At 35.2% G+C, this 20,809-nt stretch overlaps 1 protein-coding gene across 1 annotated transcript; it reads right to left on the bottom strand.

Annotated features, from left to right (window-relative positions):
- Positions 1-16,894: 16,894 nt before the first annotated feature.
- LOC113295215 (uncharacterized protein Mb2253c-like) lies at positions 16,895-17,302 on the bottom strand. The gene has a single exon (XM_026543562.1). The coding sequence runs from the start codon at positions 17,300-17,302 to the stop codon at positions 16,895-16,897; it is 408 nt and encodes a 135-aa protein (XP_026399347.1).
- Positions 17,303-20,809: the final 3,507 nt, after the last annotated feature.

Raw genomic sequence — 20,809 nt, 5'->3', positions numbered from 1 at the left:
GGCTACATAAACCTAAATGAAGGTATATTTCATTTGTGTGTAACAAGCTAAGTTCGATCTAACGGTTGAAAGATATTAGCTTGAATCTAATCAGGTTTTCATCTAACTGTGAATATTGAATGCTTTGTTTCCAAGGTAACTTAGATTGCAAACCCTGATTTGAAAACTATATAAAGGAGAACTCTAGCAACTGGGAAACCTAATCCCCACACCTCTTATGTGATACTAGTTGTATAAGCTAGAGTCGATTCTCCTTTAACCTTAGGTTTTTCACGAAACCCTATAGGTTAACGACTTGAAGACTTCATTGGGATTGTGAAGACAGACCCATCTATTTTCTCTGTAGTTGCGTGATCTGATCTTGCTATTTCTATCGTGTTTGAGTACTATCTTCTTTAAGATTGGCTCGAGATTTAATTTCCGACAAGCAAGATAAAAAGTAGTCACAAACATCTTCGTCTCATCGTTTGTGATTCCACAATATCTTGTTTTGCTACCATACTATTAAGATTATAGTGAGGTGATTGATAATACTAGGTTGTTCTTCGGGAATATAATTCCGGGTTATCAATTGGTTCTTGTTCACCTTGATTTATCAAAAGACGGAACAAAACTCATACGTATTTATGTGGGAGACAGATTTATCTATTCCAATAGACTTTTATGTGCGAGACAGATTGGTTTATCAAGTCTTCGACTTTGGGTCGTAGCAACTCTTAGTTGTGGGTGAGATCAGCTAAGGGAATCAAGTCCGTAGTATCCTGCTGGGATCATAGACGTAAGGAGCGCAACTGTACCTTGAATCAGTGTGAGATTGATTAGGGTTCAACTACAGTCCAGTCCGAAGTTCATTGGTAGTAGGCTAGTGTCTGTAGCGGCTTAAATGTAGACTAGGTCCCGGGGTTTTTCTGCAATTGCGGTTTTCCTCGTTAACAAAATTCTGGTGTCTGAATTATTTCTTTTCCGCATTATATTTTGTTATATAATTGAAATATCACAGGTCGTGCGTCGAATCAATTAATTGGTAAATCCAACCTTTGGTTGTTGATTGAAATTGATTGATCCTTGAACATTGGTGTTTGGTACCGTTCAAGTTACTTCTCATATATTCAATCTGGCTCGCAAATCCTATTTGATGATTGCAGATTGAATTGAGAAAGAGAGATACAAAACTCTTGGATATACTTTTCTCTAGATTGAGTGTGACTGTCTAGTTGATTCTCTTGAAATTATATTGGAGTTTGTCTATTCAGATTGCCAAACGAAATATTGGGTGTGGTTGTTGTATCGCTGCTTTTTCAATTGGTATCAGAGAAGGAAAACACGTTTAAGATCTATAAGTCTGGGTTTGTAGCGATCTGAATATGGACAAAAGTGTTATCTCTGATAAACGCATCACCAGAAATAAGAGGTATGTTTCTATGAAATCTATTAAAGAAAAAGATTGGTCAATCTTGAATATAGACGAACCTAGTGTTCCAACGAAACAGACTTCCATTGACAAGTGTTACCCGGTTTACCTTACTGACGAGTCTGACTCTAAAATTGAAAGGGAAGCAGCCAAAGAGAGTGCAGTGATTCTAAAACTTGTTAGAATCCAGGCTGATAATGTCAACCGGTTGAAACACAAAGTGAATGTCCTTGTTGGTATGGTAAATGAGTGTAACTCTCTTCTTAAGGTCATTCGTGAGGAAAACGCCTCACACTGTTCTTCACGAACTGTGCTTGAGGATAAACTCAAAGAGGATGCTTTGGAAACTGAACTTCTTTTGATATAACTGGAAAATTTTCTGTTCCAGAAGCAAAATTAAAATCCCTTCCTATTGGAAAAGATGTGCCCGTGTCTTCCTCTAATCAAGGAATATTCACATCACTTGAAAGGAAGATATCTCCCAACGATGGGATTAAGACTGTTCTGTCTAATCACTCAGGTGATCATAAAGTGTGTCTCTTTTGTGATTCAAAAGGACATGGTGAACAAAAGAGGAAATCTAGGTTGAATGACATTTCTATTGATTGTCTTCAACACACCTTAGATTTAATTCTCAAAGGTGTAACTGACATTCGTATGTATAAACCAATTGGTTTTAGTACTCATCCTGTGTACCCCACCAAGAGATTCAGTTCGATGTGTTCCTCAAATGTTCAATTGAGAAACAGTCTTCCTAAACCATTTCTTCCAAGAAGAGCACGAGGATATTCTTATATTAAAAAGGGAGATATTGTTGTTCATGATGTGAAAAAGGTACCAGAAGAAGGAAGCAAAAATGGAGAGATAAAAGACAACCTAAAAATGATAATTGAAGGTTAAAAAGAGATTATTAATAGGCTGTCAGTTTCCTCTAGATCAATTTCTTCGGGTAAGAACAAATACTATGCTTCGTATTTTGATGATAGTAAGTTTTATGATAACTTTTCACATCATAATGGTTTTCATCCAAAGATCAGGAGAAAGAGGCTTAACCAAAAACAACGTTCATTTGATGAGATCAAGTCTCATACTTGTGCTAATTAATCACAAGGTTGAAATCTCACTCGCAAAAATTCCTGGTTGAGCGAGATATATTCAGGTATACTTGATGGAAAATTGTTTTCTGATTCTCTGGCTATTTTCTTATCGTTCCTAGTCGGATTATCTTTCACAAACATGTTTGCATAAGTATTTGTATTTTGACAAAACTTTTCAAGTCTTTTTTTTTTTGTGTCAAAAATTGCTACTCTTTAGCTCTGATTTTTTTTCTAATAAGAATGTAAAAATTGTTGAGCTAAAATGTGTGAAATCCTTCTTGTAGCAGAAACATTGTTGTACAAACAACTTTCTTATGTCATGTTTTTCGCTATTAGGGTATTTTCCTGATGTGGGTCAAGGTTGTGTTCGTACGGGAACCCATGTCACTTGTCACGGACAAACTCTTGAAACCCTAAAATATTGTCTCCCTGAGAATCCATATAAATATCAAAAACCTTTTATATAAGCACGAATACCTTAGGTTTGTTTTTGCTTAGAAGATGGGATCTCCTTCGGGATCTTGTAACTTTCCAAAAGGTTTTCTTGATAAGGGTTGTGGTTTCAAAGAAGAGGAGAAAATAACTCTTGTGGAAGTTAATGACACCTCTCCTCAATCTCCTGATAATTACTCAGATATTGAGAATGATGAAGAGATTTTTGCTGAAGTTGTTCAAGATTGTATCGGTCAGTTTAATGATGCAAAACTGCTTCTTGTTGATACCAATCTTGATATGTTAAGAACTGAGTTGAAGAAGGTTAACTCTGACCTCGCTCTAATGAAGACACGTGTTGAGAATCGTCTCAAGGAGAATATCGTGTCCAAAGATGCAGTCAACTTCATCTGTCACAAGCTTGAAGGTCATGAAACCCATGAAGCTTTTGTACATGAATGTTGATTTTTGCTTGTGTTCATTTTGTTTTTAGGGTTGTTTTTGATTCAATAGGGAACTTCTTATAAGAATTTATTCTTGTGTTTTCAAGAAGGATAACTAGGGTTTGGAATAGCCATTATTGTGAGTACACATATCTATTTCCAACGTTTTTCATCTTGCAATGTTTTTAGATTTATTTATTTAAATTCTAAAGTTGATTTGGAAGATGATTTTTGCAGTATTAATATTTATGGTTTTATATATTGCAAATTGTTATGGGATATGTTGTTTACGTCCGTGAACCTTGACTGTCCCATACTTGTTCAAAAGTTATCTTTATTACATGTCGGTATGAAGTATTGATAAAAGATAGAATGAACTTTTGACTACAAAAGTTAAGCCTTTTATGTCATTATGAAAATGTTGATGGAAGAAAGGATGAACTTTTGTTTACAAATATTAAGTCTATTATATGTCATTGTGCAAATAGTGATAAAAAATAGAATGAATCTCTGATTATTCCGCAGTATTGGTCTTTCCTTGATCCACATATTTGTGTATATATTGTGTTGCTCCGTAAGTTCTCTTATGTTGAGCATGGTCAATTTAATTGATCATTTTCCTTGTGGTTAATTCAATTGAGATTTTTGGATACAAATTCATGTTTCATATGATTTGTTAATGTCCAAAGAAATCCTTCTTTTCTTGTAAAAGTAAGGTCGCTCTTGTTGTTCTTTCGAGAATGACATTTTATGGGGGAGAGTTCTTAATTGAACTTGTGCTTAATTTGCAAATCTTTGTGGGGAGTGTGGATGTGGAATATTGTAGGAGTTATCTTGTATCTTTATAAACACCTTGATGAATGCATTTAGCTTCGGCTATATGATGGCATCTAAACAAGTTAATATGTTGTTCTCTTTTGGTCATGAAATATCTCTATGAAAATTTCATGAGGATCCCACTAGTTTTCGTACCTTTGCCAATTTATATTGACAAAAAGGGGGAGAATTAATGTGCAGTTCACACTACAAACACATTATGGTTTACGGATCATTATGTAAAGGGGAGTGGTTTTCATTGTGTGATAAAGTATTGACTAAGGGGGAATGATATATATATCACCATAGTATTGTTGTCAAAGTTGTGATACAACTGAACTTTGATGTTGTGTAATGATACTATGACACTGTATAATAATGATTGAGAGCAACTGTTTTCTCATGTTATTGCTATAGATCTTCACCAACTATGATCCTGAGTTGAATACATTTGGAATCATTGGAGTACTTGAAAGTGACGAAGATTTCGAGTAATATTGAAGAACCAATGAGATAAAGCATTTGGATGAGAAGCTACAAAGTTTATTTATTTTGTAATCCATATGTATTGATAGTTTTGTCACTAAAATCGACAAATGGGGAGATTGTTAGAGCACTGCTCGGTCGAACTCGCAAACGTTGCTATCTCAAGCTTGTTTGTCAAAGTTAGTGATCAAAACTATAAGTCTTGATTTCTAATCTACTTATAGATGTCTCAGACTAGGATAGATTGTGTAGTTGAGCATTAGACTTCACAACGTTCATCATTCAAGACGAAGAACTACTAAGGAGAGCTTGTGGAACTTCATCAACAAAAAGGTATGTGGAGACTGAAATTCATTTATCACTTGGAAAGTCTATTTCTACTCTATCTCCTATATTGAGACATAAGTCGTTTTATGATATAGTTTTCTATTATACACATTTGAGATTTCGAGCTGAGTTTAACTCACTTACATATTTCTCGGAATATGTGTTGGCAAGCTTTCGCTTCGACCAAGTTCATCTTATATTCTTCACGAAATTAAAAAGATGATCATGTGAAAATTGTCGAGTAACATCTTACATGGTTTGTGTGATACAATCATTTGGTGTAGACTTGGAATGTTTTGTTATGATTATTTCAAATAACTTGGAAATTGCTTTGATGTTAATAGTGTGTGAAAATGGCTATTGTCATCCTCTAAGAAAGTTTCAATGATTGAAATATGAGTTTAGAACACTTAACCATTATTGGATTGTGACATGTTGTGTACTCTTGCACATATGTTATCCATGTCCGGGAATCATAGTATGCGTACCCGTATGTAGACATGTTGGTTTGAGAAATCCGGGAACCTAAGTATGCGCACACGTATGCGTACTGGCGTAAGGTTCATGTCCGAGATTTTCTGCTGGGATTGGAGGCATGCGTACCCGTTTGCATACTGGCAAAACCCAAACTCCGTCCGGGTATTTCAAGTATGCGTACCCGTTTGCATACTTGAAGGTTAAAGTTCTAAAATCGGTTATGTACGTGAACAAATACATTTATATAATAAGGAATGCATTCTTTGCAAACCGTGGCTATAATGTTCATGAATTGATTCGAGTGAATCAAACCGATTTTGCTTCAATTGTGTTCTTGTATACTTCTATGAGAATATAGCAATTGAACAACTCTTTAACTAGTTTTATTTCAGTCATTTGAACTAGTTATTGGTTAAGATGAATAAGGTTGATATGAGAGTGTTCATATAGCTAACCTCAGTTAACTACGGTTGAGCGAACATGGTGCACACGTTTAGGTATGGATACATAAACCTAAATGAAGGTACATTTCATTTGTATGTAACAAGCTAAGTTCGATCCAACGGTTGAAATATATTAGCTTAAATCTAATCAGGTTTTCATCTAACGGTGAATATTGAATGCTTTGTTACCAAGGTAACTTAGATTGCAAACCCTGATTTGAAAACTATATAAAGGAGAACTCTAGCAACTAGGAAACCTAATCCCCACACCTCATGTGTGATACTAGTTGCATAATCTAGAGTCGATTCTCCTTTAACCTTAGGTTTTTCACGAAACCCTGTAGGTTAACGACTTGAAGACTTCATTGGGATTGTGAAGCCAGACCCAACTATTTTCTCTGTAGTTGCATGATCTGATCTTGTTGTTTCTATCGTGTTTGAGTACTATCTTCTTTAAGATTGGCTCGAGATTTAATCTCCGATAAACAAGATAAAAAGTACTCACAAACATATTTGTCTCATCGGTTGTGATTCCACAATGTCTTGTTTCGCTACCATATGATTAAGATTATTGTGAGGTGATTGATAATACTAGGTTGTTCTTCAGGAATATATGTCCAGGTTATCAATTGCTTCATGTTCACCTTGATTTATCAAAAGACGGAACAAAACTCGTAGGTATTTCTGTGGGAGACAGATTTATCAATTCCAATAGACTTTTCTGTGTGAGACAGATTTGTTTATCAAGTCTTCGACTTTGGGTCGTAGCTACTCTTAGTTGTGGGTGAGATCAGCTAAGGGAATCAAGTGTGTAGTATCCTGCTGGGATCAGAGACGTAAGGAGCGCAACTGTACCTTGAATTAGTGTGAGATTGATTAGGGTTCAACTACAATCCAGTCTGAAGTTCATTGGTAGTAGGCTAGTGTCTGTAGCGGTTTAATACAGTATGGTGTTCAAATCTGGACTAGGTCCCGGGGTTTTCTTCAATTGCGGTTTTCCTCATTAACAAAATTCTGGTGTCTGTGTTATTTCTTTTTTCCCATTATATTTTGTTATGTAATTGAAATATCATAGGTTGTGCGTTGAATCGATCAATTGGTAAATCCAACCTTTAATTGTTGATTGAAATTGATAGATCCTTGAACATTGGTCTTTGATACCATTCAAGTTACTTCTCGTATATTCAATCTGGCTCGCAAATCCTATTTGTTGATTGCAAATTGGATTGAGAAAGAGAGATACAAAACTCTTGGATATAATTTTCTCTAGATTGAGTCTGACCGTCTAGTTGATTCTCTTGAAAGTATATTGGAGTTTGTCTATTCATATTGCCAAACGAAATATTGGGTGTGGTTGTTGTACCCCCGCTTTTTCAAGAACTGCATACTTATGTTGTCAAAGATTACAAAATATATTCCTTTGGATACACGGAATATAAGATATACAGAGATTTCTTAGATATCGCATATACAACATATATATTATAACAAACGAAAGTTACAAAAGACATGACTTATCAAGTCACGTTTGTTATATGTCCAACACTCCGCAACTAAGCCTCATTCTAATCCAAAAATCTTGTCTCAATTTGAAAAGGCGTGGGTACCTAAATATACCTCAAGCTAAAACTTTTCCTACCTATAATTCGTTTCTCTGACAGTGATTGTCTATGGACAGAGACAGACAATGCAACTAATCGGTTCACACTTCGTGTCATCGTCTATGGATACGAGATCGAGAAAATACAACAACGAAGTATGTTTACTTGATAAAAAGGTTCGGACTTAACCAAACACAATAGGATTGCTTATCAAGTAAATAGGAATTAATGTTAGTGTAACTTACTTTAATTATAATAAAACAATTATAATGCGGAAAATAAAGTAAATGACACAACAAGATTTTGTTAACGAGGAAACCGCAAATGCAGAAAAACCCCGGGACCTTGTCCAGAATTGAATACTCTCAGGATTAAGCCGCTACACAAAATTAAACCAACTTCGTATAGTTGATACCAAGCAACTAAACCTATAGTTCACCTAATTCCGTTTGTATTCCCACGCCTCCAAATTATGAATAAGTCACGTACTTGGAAAAATTACTTTGGTTCGTATTCCAAACAGTAAAGGAACAACAAATCTGTTTGGTATCAACTCTCTTCAACCAAGTGATGTGAGTTCGATAAAGGCTAATCTGTTTATCTCAAATAAACTCCTTCGTCAGGTTCTTAGATCTATCTTATGTTCAACTACCAAAGGTAATTGTTAAGATTTTGCAACCAATACTTTTAATCAGAAAGAATTGTATTGATGCCGATCTACACAAATAATCAATCCAGTCTACCACAAGGATAAACCGATTATAGTTGTATCCTCTTATACCGAAACAAGTATTGTGCACACCAAAGATTATGAACCCCAAATCAGAAATCTTCAATATCTTCTTTGTCTTCAAATCTTCTTAGATCTTCAATAAACACCTGCACACAACAACTTGAATCTCTTGTGATCAATCAAAGTCTGTTAACAATGGGTTATCACCAAGATCGTCTTTAGAACTAAAAACAGTCTAAAGATCCCTGTCGAAACTTCGATCTAGTTTGAGTGAATCTTATATCAGAAGAGAAGGTTCTCAAGCATAAACAAACTAGGTGCAATCAAATTTCAACCACCGTTAGTCAATCAAATCAATCGAAAACACAAGATAAACCGCAATTATCTAGTTTCCCACTAACGGTAGTAATAGAGCTTCTCAATCCCAAAGAAGACTTTAAACTGAGCGGTCGTAGGATATTTTGCCTAATTAGGTTACTCTCCTCTCCGAATAGGCGGCTACACCAGTAACAACACAACAGAGGAAGTTTGTTGTCACGAAGGAAGTTTGGACACCAAGGACTTTCCAAAACCGAAAATATTCTCAAGATATGCAATATATTCCAAATTCGGTTTCCATAATTCCTGGAAATGCTCTGTCCAAAATATTGACTGAAAAATCTCTTTGGAAAACCTCAACTAGTAAATGCACATTACTAATTCTCATTTTCCTAAAATAAAATTAACAACCTTAAATAAAGGATTCTTAACTTATTTATATTTCGATCCTGGGATTTTCTTCCTTTAGCTATTAAGGAATAACTTTGAATAATAAAAGATAAACATTGTTGTACGTGTTCAAAGTATGTCGACATCCTTACTTTGTAAGTCCTCTTTCATACTTACAACCTTGAAACTGATTTGCCACACTTCCAAACAAGTTTAGAATTGGTTCATCTGACTTTCAAGAACTATGTGATTGATCAAGAACACTCAATCACAAATCATGGTTTTAACGGTTCTACCAAAACAAGTTTTGGTTCTACCTCCATGTGAGTATTGTGCATAATCACACTAGCTTTCCAAAATTCGGTTGACTAGGTACTAGGATCGGTTCCCCACATATATATGGTATCTAATTTATATGTGTTGCACATGTCTATAGGATCGGTTCCCCTTTGCCTAAAAACGTGTTGCACTCATCCATAGGATCGGTTCCCTTTTTTGCTACCAACTTGCTGCACCTCATTCAAGGATCGATTGCCCTTTGTGATGTGATGCACCTCTTACTAGGATTGGTTCCCCTTTACCCAGATTCGGTCATAGACAAATCACAAACTCGATCATACCATCTCAGGTGATTACTTAAGATCGGTTTCACTAATAAAAGTCATACCAATACATAAGTCAGGCCTTTGTGATTAGTTTTACCAAGAACACAAACAAGTCATGAGCGGTTATACTAAATCACACATATTGGTTGTTCACAAGATATGCAATGAATAACAATACCAATAACGCCTGGAGATTTCTTTTTCGATTCATAAACAAGTTTATGGACTTACTTCCTTAAAACACATGTAAAATATTGTTTCCTAGGATGAAATCCTCACCTCATACCCATACATAATCATAATATCATTTAAACGATTATGTCGATGTCTTATCTACAAAGTTTAATGGTTAAGCAATAAACCTCGTATTGTATTCCTTAATACTATGTCAATATGCACGACTTGAAAGATACGTTAGAGAATGAAATAGTTCAAGTCAAATATCACTAACCTCAAATGAAAGGATGATGTTGTCGTTGTAGCTTCTTACTTCTTCACTTCTTCAAGTCTTCGCAATACTTGTAATGTCTCATATCCTAATACTTTCAAGCTAACCTATACGAAGTTGACTCTAGTACATAATCAAGCGACACTTAAAATGAGTTTTAATTCACTAAAATATGACAACCAAACTTGACATACCAACGCTTGGTGGGTTCAACCGAGTTATGCTCTAACACAATTTCATGGTTGTATTATTGATTCTGGAAAATGAACATCTTCTTCAACTTCAAACTGAACAAGAAATTACGACCATAGGCTTCACCGAGCAATGACCGTTTTCCAACAGCTTTCTATCAGAAATATTGGTGTCTTATCGGGTCAGATGTGGTCCATATGTTTCAACATTTTTTTCACTCATAAGCACATATCAGGTACTTACCCCAAAAACATTATATTCTCGGGCTCCTAGTAGTTATCATCTTATTAACTTATGTAATGTGAGTTATAAAATCATTGTCAAACTTTTTCCAAACATATTAAAGTCGTTGCTACGCCTAACATTATTTTTCTAACCCAATATATGCTTACGTTTCTAGTAGATACACTCAAAATAATATCATGAATTCCCATGAAATTTATACCATGAAAAGGAAAGGAAAGTTAAAGTTTCTTAAATTGGATATGTCAAAGGAATTTGATCGACTTGAATGGCCTTTTCTTTTTGATATTTTCAAGCAACTTGAGTTCTATGAAGACCGGATTAAGCTGGTTCAACAATGCATCACTACATCAAACAGTGGCGGAACCAGAGGTTCTTAAAACTGGTTTCACCACTAACTAATGTTTCACTTCTTATCAATAGTAGCCCTTCAACACCTTCTTTTGCTCCTATAAGAGGAGTTCGACAAGGAGATCCCTTATCCCCTTATCTATCTCTTCTCGTTATGGAAGCATGTCCAACAAGGTAGTTTGAAAGGTATTAAAGTTGCTCAAACTAGTCTTAAAATTAGTCATTTTTTTCTAATGACGGCTTGCTCTTTTTAGAAACTACACCAACACATCTTAGACATCTTTAGAATCTTCTTCCGTTCTTCAACAATGCTTCTGGACAGGTCGTCAATCTCCAAGAGTCTACAATTTTCTTCAGCATGAGTGATTCATCTTCACACAACCATACAATCAGCAATATACTCCATATGAAGACTTTGAGGTTGGCGAAAAATACTTGTCAACCTATATTAGACAGAACGCAAAACAAGCTTCAAGGATGGCAGAGAAAGCTTATAAATCGAGCTAGTAGAACCACTCACTTAAAACAACTTCATCATCACAATTTCGCTCTACTGGCCAAATTTGGTTGGAATTCACTTCATAATACCATAGAACCATGAGTTCAAATATTGAAGAGCAAATATTATCCTTATCATAACCTTAAGCAAGAGCCTCCAACTTATAACAATAATGCTAGTTGTATTTGGTAGAGTATACTTCATGGAGTGCATATTTTACACACAAATTGTAAGTGCGTAATGGGGCCACTATCAACATTTGGACACATAATTGGATTCCTAGTCAGAGTGAACTCTTCTTCAATGGGATGATTTTCATACAAGTGATTAGTAGTGGGTTTCAAAGTTTATAGATCAATTTACTTCTCAATGAAACATTCTGCTCATACGAAAGTTATTCACTCCACATCATGTGAACTCTATTTTGACTATTCCAATTCTTCTACAGCAAGCAGGTACTTTTATTTTTCCTCTCACCTATACATGTATCTTTTACAACCAAATCCGCTTATAATCATTTTTGCAATACAACTAGTTACCTCACTTCAACTTTGATTTACACTACCAAATTTTATGGCTTATGTTATGGAAAACACCATTCTTTATAAGTTGCAGATGTTAGAGCATTGCTCGGTCGAACTCGCATGCGTTGATATCTCAAGCATGTTTGTCAATGTTAGTGATCAAAATTATAAGTCTCAATTTCCAGTCTACTACAGCTAAGTCTCGGACTAGGATAGAAAGTGTAGTTGAGCTCAAGAACTCCATGGAAATCATCATACAAGACAAAGATCTACTCAAGGAACTGGTGGAATTTCATCGACTAAAAGGTATGTGGAGACTTGAACTTATCTATCACTCAAAAGTCTATCTACTCTATCTCCTATCTTTGAGACAAAAGTCGTTTTGCTATATAGACTTTGATTATACACATTTGCTATTTCGAGCCGAGTTTATCTCGCCTATCTATTTCTCTAAATATGTGTTGGTAAGCTTTTGCTTTGGCCAATTTCATCTTTACCTAGTGACAAAAATCATGTTATGTTTCAATCACTTTGAAAATTGCTTACTTTGACGAAAAATAGTTTGTGAATAACAATTATATAATAATGTCCTCTAAGAATGTCTCAATGATTGAAATGAGAGTTTAGATTATATAACCAATGATGGATATAAACATTGTGTGGTAACACATATATGTATAAGTCCTTTTTCCTTGAACCGAAGTTTGCGAACTTTGTTGATCAAGAGAACCGGAACAAGAGCTGTGAACTCAGTCGGCGAACCCAGTCCCGAACTGGCGGATGTTCTCGACCCGAGAAAATCTGCTGGAGTTTGAGAACTCCTTCCGGGAACTTAAGTCCGCGAACTAAGTCTGCGAACTTAAGTTTTTTATATCTAAATACGATTGTTTGTGAACTTATATTTATATTAACTAAGGAATGAAAAATGCAAACCGTGGCTATAAGGTTCATGAACCGATTCGAGTGAATCAAATCGTTTTTGGTTCGATTGTGTCTTGTGTATCTACATAAGATTTCCTTGCAATTGAACAACTCTCTAACTAGTTCATTTGAGTCATTTGAACTAGTTATGGTGAAGAAGAATATGGTTGATATGAAAGTGCTCATATGGCTAACCATTCGGTTAACTATTGTTGAACCAACAAATGTACATGTTTGGGCACGGTTACACAAACCTAAAATCGTGCATTTCATTTGTGTGTAACAAGCTAAGTTTTCGATCCAACTGTTGAAAGATATTAGCTTGAATCTAATCAGGTTTTCATCTGACAGTGAATATTGAATGCGTTGTTACCAAGCTAACATTAGTTGCAAACCCTGATTTGAAAGAATATATAAGGGAGAACTCTAGAAACTGGGAAACCTAATCCCCACACCTCCTGTGTGATACTAGTTGTATTAGATAGAGTCGATTCTCCTATAACCTTAGATTTCTTCTTGTAAACCAGGTTAACGACTTAAAGACTTCATTGAGATTGTAAAGCCAGACCGATACTACTTTCTCGTAGTTGTGTGATATGATCTTGCTGATTCTATCGTTTTGAGTACAATCTTAACGATTGGCTTGAGATTAATATCTCTGATAGGCAAGATATAAAAGTAGTCATAAACATCTTCGTCTCATCGTTTGTGATTCCACAATATCTTCTTTCGCCGCGTCGATTAAGATTATTGTGAGGTGATTGATAATACTAGGATGATCTTAATATTGTTATATTTTATATTTATGCATATTTATCTAACCGGCATATCATGCATTCTCATTTTTAGCATTCATTGCATTCTGGACAGCTTGTTTTTACTACTCACCATTGGAAACCTCTTCCACCTAGTGTTCTAAAATTAAATGTAAACGCTTCTATTCATAAGATTTTTTTCCTTCTAGCGGGCATTACTATCCTAACAAATAATTCTACAGGACAATATGTTGCCGCAAAGGGAGACTTAAAAAGAGTGGTTCATGCTCACCAAGCAGAGACCTGAGATGTTTCTTAAGCTATGAAGTGGGAACATTCTCAAGAGTGGAGTCAAGATATCTTTGAGTCAGATAACAAGGGCTAGTTTTGTTTATAAATAACAAGGTTCCTTTATCATGGCACCTTTAACATGGAAAATTTCTTCTCTTTTGTGTGAGTGCATTAAATTTTGTAAAACATATATTCACTGGCAGTGTATTTATGTCCCTCGTGTTTGTAACAAAGCGGCAGATTACTTAGCCAAGTTTGTTCGCAGGTTGTATATTTCTGGAGAATGGTGGCATGCTCCACCATTTGATCTCCAATACAAAATGGATCATGATGTAACATATTCCTCTGATGTTTAATAAAGTCTTCGTTCTTTGTGAAAAAAATAAATAAGAGAGGGTATTAATGAAATTAATGACATTATCTCTCCTTTCTTCTAGAAGCCTGTCGGTTTAATATAAGAAATATCCTTGGAGGTTGAATATCCATAGACCACTAAAATGAGGGGTATGTATCCAATTAGGCTAACCATTATGGCTCTCCAATATTCAAGATTTAACCTAAAAAGCGTGGCATTCCTTGATTCAATCTAGCGTTCAATAAACTGCTTGAACGTGATCTTGAATCAAGTTTGTTACTCCCGATGATTGGGTGCACAAATTTTTTACTTTTTACTCCTAACTCTAGAGTTCGTTAAAATTTGAGTCATTAAATTCGATTTTATGAGTCAAAATTTAACGGCTCGTCTACTTGCGCCAAACTATTGAGTGCATCTATCATAAACTATCAGATCCTTTTTATAAATTAAAATCTAGCAGTTCAGATGTTGGCGTCCAACCATTATAGGGACCTATCATGAAATATCAGATCCTTTTTATAAATTAAAATCTAGCAGTTCAGATGTTGGCGTCCAACCATTATGGGAACCGAACTTAAATTATCATAGTGGCTAAGGCTTGTATCAAACCAAGTGTCGGCAACTTGAATCTTAAATTTGGAGAGCCATCTTAGTTAGCCTTAGAGAGTAATTGTCTCTCCAAAAAAACCATAAAAAATGTTTAACGGTCACAATCATGTGTCATGATCCTTAAGTCCCATATGATGCACCTATTTTAACAACATAAGTAAAAAATAATAAGTGTTTTTTGGCGCTTTAACATTATTACAACCATTGTAACAGAGCCAATCGGTTTTTTTCTGATACCCTTAGACTTGAATAACACAATAATGTTCAGACTCCTAGTTACTGGGAAAATGATACTTTAGGAGAGACAATAAAGCTAGACCAACAGCTAAGCCCCTGATTTTAATGCTCATCACCACACCCATACCAGTCAAATGTTGTTTTCAACTTGGAAACAATTGAAAAAAGAAACTTAAATCGAACTATGGGAGGAGAATAACTCTTGAAGTGGTGTCGGACCTTCATAAAAAAGTGAAAAGTGAGAATCAAATGTTTGGCACTCTCCTCACTCTCTCTTATTGTAATGGCCTTGGGTTTGATATCTAATAAAAAAAACAATCTAAAACCCACTTTATAATGATCTTAAAAAAAAAAAAAGGAAAGTCATTTGAATTAAGATATTTGATGATATCATCATATAAAATATTTTAATCGTAAAAATATCTTTGTGCGTAAAAATATGATATAGTTTTCATCAAACGTGAATGCTTCTCCCTCTTTCTCCAAGTAATGCCTTTTTACGACTTTCTCCTACAAAAACACAAACAAAAACTTACTTTGTTAGAATTGTTATAATGGAAGATTAAACTGAAAACGCGGGGGTACAACAACCACACCCAACTATTTCGTTCGGCAATCTGTATGGACTAAACTTCAATATAATCGCGAGAGTAACAACTTAATGAAACTCAATCAAAGAAAGATATCAAAGAGATTTATCTCTTGCTCAACACAATCAGTAATCAAACAGATATGAGTTCGTGAAGCTGATTGGTGTGAGAATAACTTAGATGGTACCAAAGACCAAGATCTAAGTATCAATCAAGTTCTATCCAACAAACAAGGTCGGATTTATCAACTGTAATTGATCAACACACAACCTGTGATATTTCAATTATATAAAGAAAATATAATGCGGAAAAGAAATAACACAGACACCAGAATTTTTGTTAACGTGGAAATCGCAAATGCAGGAAACCCCGGCACCTTGTCCAGACTTGAACACCACATTGTGTTAAGCCGCTACAGACTCTAGCGTACTACACGTTAACTTCATACTGGAATATAGTTGGGACCTAACCAAGTATCACACTGATTGAGGTACAATCGCATTCCTTACGCCTCTTGAATCTCGCAAGATCCTGTGCACTTGATTCCCCTAGATAACGTCCTTTATAGACCAGGAGTTGCTACGACCCAAAGTCGAAGACTTATAAACAAATTTGTCTCCCACAGACAAGTCTATTCCTTTTTGGTTTCTGACTTTAGATAAAGGTCAAAGTGAACAGGAAACACAACTAATAATCCGGTCTTATGTCACCCGAAGAGTAGCCTAGAGTATTAGTCACCACACAATAACCTAACTGATTAACAGAAGAAGTTATTGCGGAATCACAAGAGTCTGAGACGAAGAACTGTTGTAATTACTTTTTATATAAATATCGAGATAATCTTAGAGAAGATTAAACTCAATATGATAGAATAGTAAGATCAAGATACGCAATTACTGAGAAAATAGTTGGACATGGCTTCACGAATACCAAGCGAAGTCTTTAAGTCGTTAAACCTAGTAATGGTTTTCAGAAGAACTGGAAACCTATGTTAAGAGAGAATCGACTCTAATTTGCAACTAGGACACACGGAAGTGTCGGGATTAGGTTTCCAAGCTGCTAGAGTTTCTCCTTATATAGTCTTCCAAATGTGGGTTGCTTACAATCAAAGTGTTTTTTTTTTTTTTGAATCACATAAAATTTCATTGAATAAGCAAAAATGATACAGCCCAAATACAAAGAATACCAACTTTAACAGCAAAAAAACAGGCCCATACACTCAGGCCCAACTCACACTAAATCACTCAAATCAACCAAACCTATAATATTCAACATTTGGCATTTCTACTCTTGGTAAGCACTAAGGTCTCCCTATATAAATTTGCCTAACACCAGCTGCTAATGCTACTCCTTTCTTTGCCATACAATCAGCAGAAAAATTGGCTTCTCCGTCACCATGTTGATATTTTATTTGGTTTAGCTTCCTTGTAGCAATCTTCCATCTCCCTTTCATAAACCATGGAACTCTCCCCTTAGCAAATTCAGTAAGAACATATTTGGAATCTGAAACTATAATTATCTTCAGCATACCCCATTGCACATCCAGCTCCACTGCACACATGATTCCATAATATTCTGCCAGATAATTAGTAGCAACTCCAATACCTCCAGACATGGCACCCAACACCTGACAATTTGAATCCCTTATAACAACACCAAATCCAGCAGAGCCAGGATTACCAAATGATGATCCATCACAACAGAACATCACAAAGACTTGTTCAGGTGGAGACCAATAGCATGTCTTAATATCTGACTCCTAACTGAAACCTGGAATATCTGAGTCCTAATTGAAATTTTTCAATAATTTCCTGATCATAGTTCTGATTCCCTTACAATCAAAGCTAATATATCTTATTATCAAGGCAATCAAACCGTTAGATGAAAACCTGACTTAAGATTCAAGATAAGTTAGCTTAGAAAATAAGCAATCACTCTCCACCGTTAAATGGTTTAGCTTGATAGACACAAATGAAAGATACTTATATTCAGATATGGATGAACCATACCTAAATGTGTATTATGAGTTGGCTCAATAACAGTTAACCGAAGTTAGCCATATGGACACTTTTAACTCAGCTATTTCCATCAATCACTTCTAGATTCAATCTGATAATCAACCAATTTGATAGATGATCAAATGTATCTAAATGTGTTCTAAGAGAGTTTTTCAAATGCTCAACATTTCATGGAAATATATGTGAAGTATTTTAAATATATTCGGCTTGGTTTGTATGTGTAAAAAGTATGTATACAAGAACCAATTCATGAACGTAATATCACGGATTGCAAACAAAGTTCGCATACCTTAAAGGCATTGAAAATTTAGGGACTTTAGTTCGCAAACGAACCTGAGTTCATGAGTATAGACAATTTAGCTTGCATATAGAGTATGTGAAAAAGTTTTCATGCTTGCCGATTTTAGAACCTAACCACTGAGTTCGCGAACTACTGTTCCGAACCTTACCTAGTTTTTCCGTTCGCAAACTACAGTTTCATACCCATACAGATAAACTCGTTCGCAAACAAGATTTTCGGACCCAACTAGTATTTCACAGTCGCATACTGGGTACGCATATTACGCTATATCCAGACTTTGGTAGTAGTTCTAAAACTCTCGATAATCGATTTGAAACATCCTTAGAAGAACAATGGTAATCTTACACATACCACTAGCTTCAAGTAATTTTCAAGTGATTATTTGATCAATACGAAACATCCCAAGTTAACATCAAATGATTGTCTCACACAAATCATGTAACATGTTCAACGTAATTTTCACATGATCATCTTGACTTAATATTCAGTTTCCAACAAATGATTTGTTTATACTAAAGTTTTCAAGTAGATAATGAAGTATTCTAAGTTTTAAACTCATATTTCGAGAATTATATTAACGAGATAAACTCGACTCGAAATTTCAATGTGTATAACATAAAGTCTATATAGCTATACGACTTAGTCTCATTAGTAGATAAAATTGAATATACTTCTGAGTGATAGATAAGTTTTAGTCTCCACATACCTTTTTGTTAGAGCATTGCTCGGTTGAACCCACCAAGCGTTGGTATGCCAAGTTTGGTTGTCATATTTTAGTGAATCAAGACTCATGTTAAGAGTCGCTTGATTATGTACTAGAGTCAACTTCGTATAGGTTATCTTGAAAGTATTAGGATATGAGACATTACAAGTATTGTTAAGTCTTGAAGATGTGAAAAAGCAAGGAGCTACAACGACAACAATCATCCTTCCACTTGAGGTTATATTTGACTTGAACTGCTTCATTCCCTAACGTATCTTTCAAGTCGTGCATATAGAAAACAAAACTGCGAAGCATATTTGAACTCTAGATAGACATAGTATTAAGGAATACAATACGAGGTTTATTGCTTTACCATTAAACTTTGTAGATAAGACATCACCATAATCATTTGAATGTTATTGTGATTATGTATGGGTATGAGGTGAGGATTTCATCCTAGGGAACAATGTTTTACATGTGTTCTAAGGAAGTAAGTTCATAAACTTGTTTGTGAACCGAAAAGGAAATTGCCAGGTGATTAAATATTTTTCGTGGTTGTAGTAATGAAGGTTCGAACTCTAAGACTTGTGAAAGTGAAGGATTTTTAGATTTATAAAAATTATATACACAAAAATATTAACAATGGTGCAAGAGGTACTGGGGTTTAGGATTCCACCGAATTCATTTCTTAAGGTTCAAATAATGATTATTTTAACAATTATAGCTCAGTAAATATATAAAATATATTGACTCTTATTTTTGCCAAGATAAATTCTCCAAATATTAGATTTAAATGTTAAGCATGAGGCATCAAATCATCTAAGCTAAGCATGCCGCATCAAATCAAATGACAACTAGTTTTTTTCAAATCATAATTTCAATTAAAACTAGTGCAAAAGTCATGAGAAGAATTAAATATAATTACTCAAGTGTGAAATAAGGCTTCCTCCATCACCCCAGTGTTGGGGTTTAGCTACTCATATTAATCATGTTCTCAAAATACATTTTTATAGCTCAAAAAGTTGATTAAAAGATAAAGAAGAACTAAAACAGTGAACCTGCGACCCACAGAAGGCGTCCAGAAAACAACGATACTTTACCACTGCTATAACATAAACAACGATACTTAGATTCCACTGTCGCTGTCGCTGCTATTTTAAGACTGCTGGAAAACGACGGTTCTGGTAAGTGTGTTCTTCGTGTTCTTCAGGCGTGTTAATGGCAGCAGCAGCAGCAGGTAACTTCTCTGCAACTCCTCCTGCGCCTCTCTGCTCGCCTCCAAACCTCCCCAAACTCTCGACAGCCTCTCTGTAGCACATTAGGAACATATTTATACGTAATTGAACCATTGAATCTCCTCCATTAATCCAAAAAATCTTCCCATTACTCGGCAGTGAATGAAAATATTCCCGATATTTTTTTCTTTAATTCTCTGATTTGTTACGGATTGTTCCATGTTTTATCTCTTCTCACGCGTCATCCTTGAGCTGTAGGGATTGTTTCCAGCCAATAAAATCAACCCATGCACGTCTCTTCCATCCAAGAATTCCAAGAATAGAATATTTTTCTTATTTTAGAATATCTTCCCTGATTTGATTACCACCGGTTATCTAACCAATTTTGACCGAATCCAACACCCATACCAGCTCTATCTAGGCCCTAGGAACAAACCCATTTAATTTGGGCCATTGAATCTCCTTTAATCCCGTCCAAACTTCCAACCCTAAATCTGCCAGTTGATAACAATTTTTTCCCGCCAATTTTGTTTTTTTGAATTTGGGAAGAAGATGTCCTCCCCCTAACCAGAACTTGGGTGCGAATAGAAGCTGCCTTGGGGTGACCTGGGGGTGCTCCTTAGTAATTAGGTTACCCCTTATCCAAAAGCGAGAGTCCGAATAACACTTGTCCTCCGGGTGACAAAATCAACTTTTCGAGCAGAATTTTCCAAAAATGTTTATTTCCAAAAAATACCTACAAATACATAAAATAACAAAATTAGTACAAAATCGAGTGCCAACAATATATAGTATTGAGATCAAATTAGACACAAAAATGTGTCTATCAAATACCCCCAAACTTATTATTTGCTAGTCCTCGAGCAAAATTTATTCTTGAAAAGTGACCGAGTTAATCTCGGGTGGGTTTATCAGAGGTGTACCCACAAAAACCAATACTCCAGACCCTAGCTATCTA

The sequence above is a fragment of the Papaver somniferum genome, chromosome 7, assembly GCF_003573695.1.
Source record: "Papaver somniferum cultivar HN1 chromosome 7, ASM357369v1, whole genome shotgun sequence".
NCBI classification, from domain to species: domain Eukaryota; kingdom Viridiplantae; phylum Streptophyta; class Magnoliopsida; order Ranunculales; family Papaveraceae; genus Papaver; species Papaver somniferum.
This window is presented reverse-complemented; position numbering and strand designations above follow the sequence as displayed.

Coding starts and splice junctions, on each gene's coding strand:
- LOC113295215 (XM_026543562.1), bottom strand. CDS start 17,302: ATGTTCTGTTGTGATGGATCATCATTTGGTAATCCTGGCTCTGCTGGA.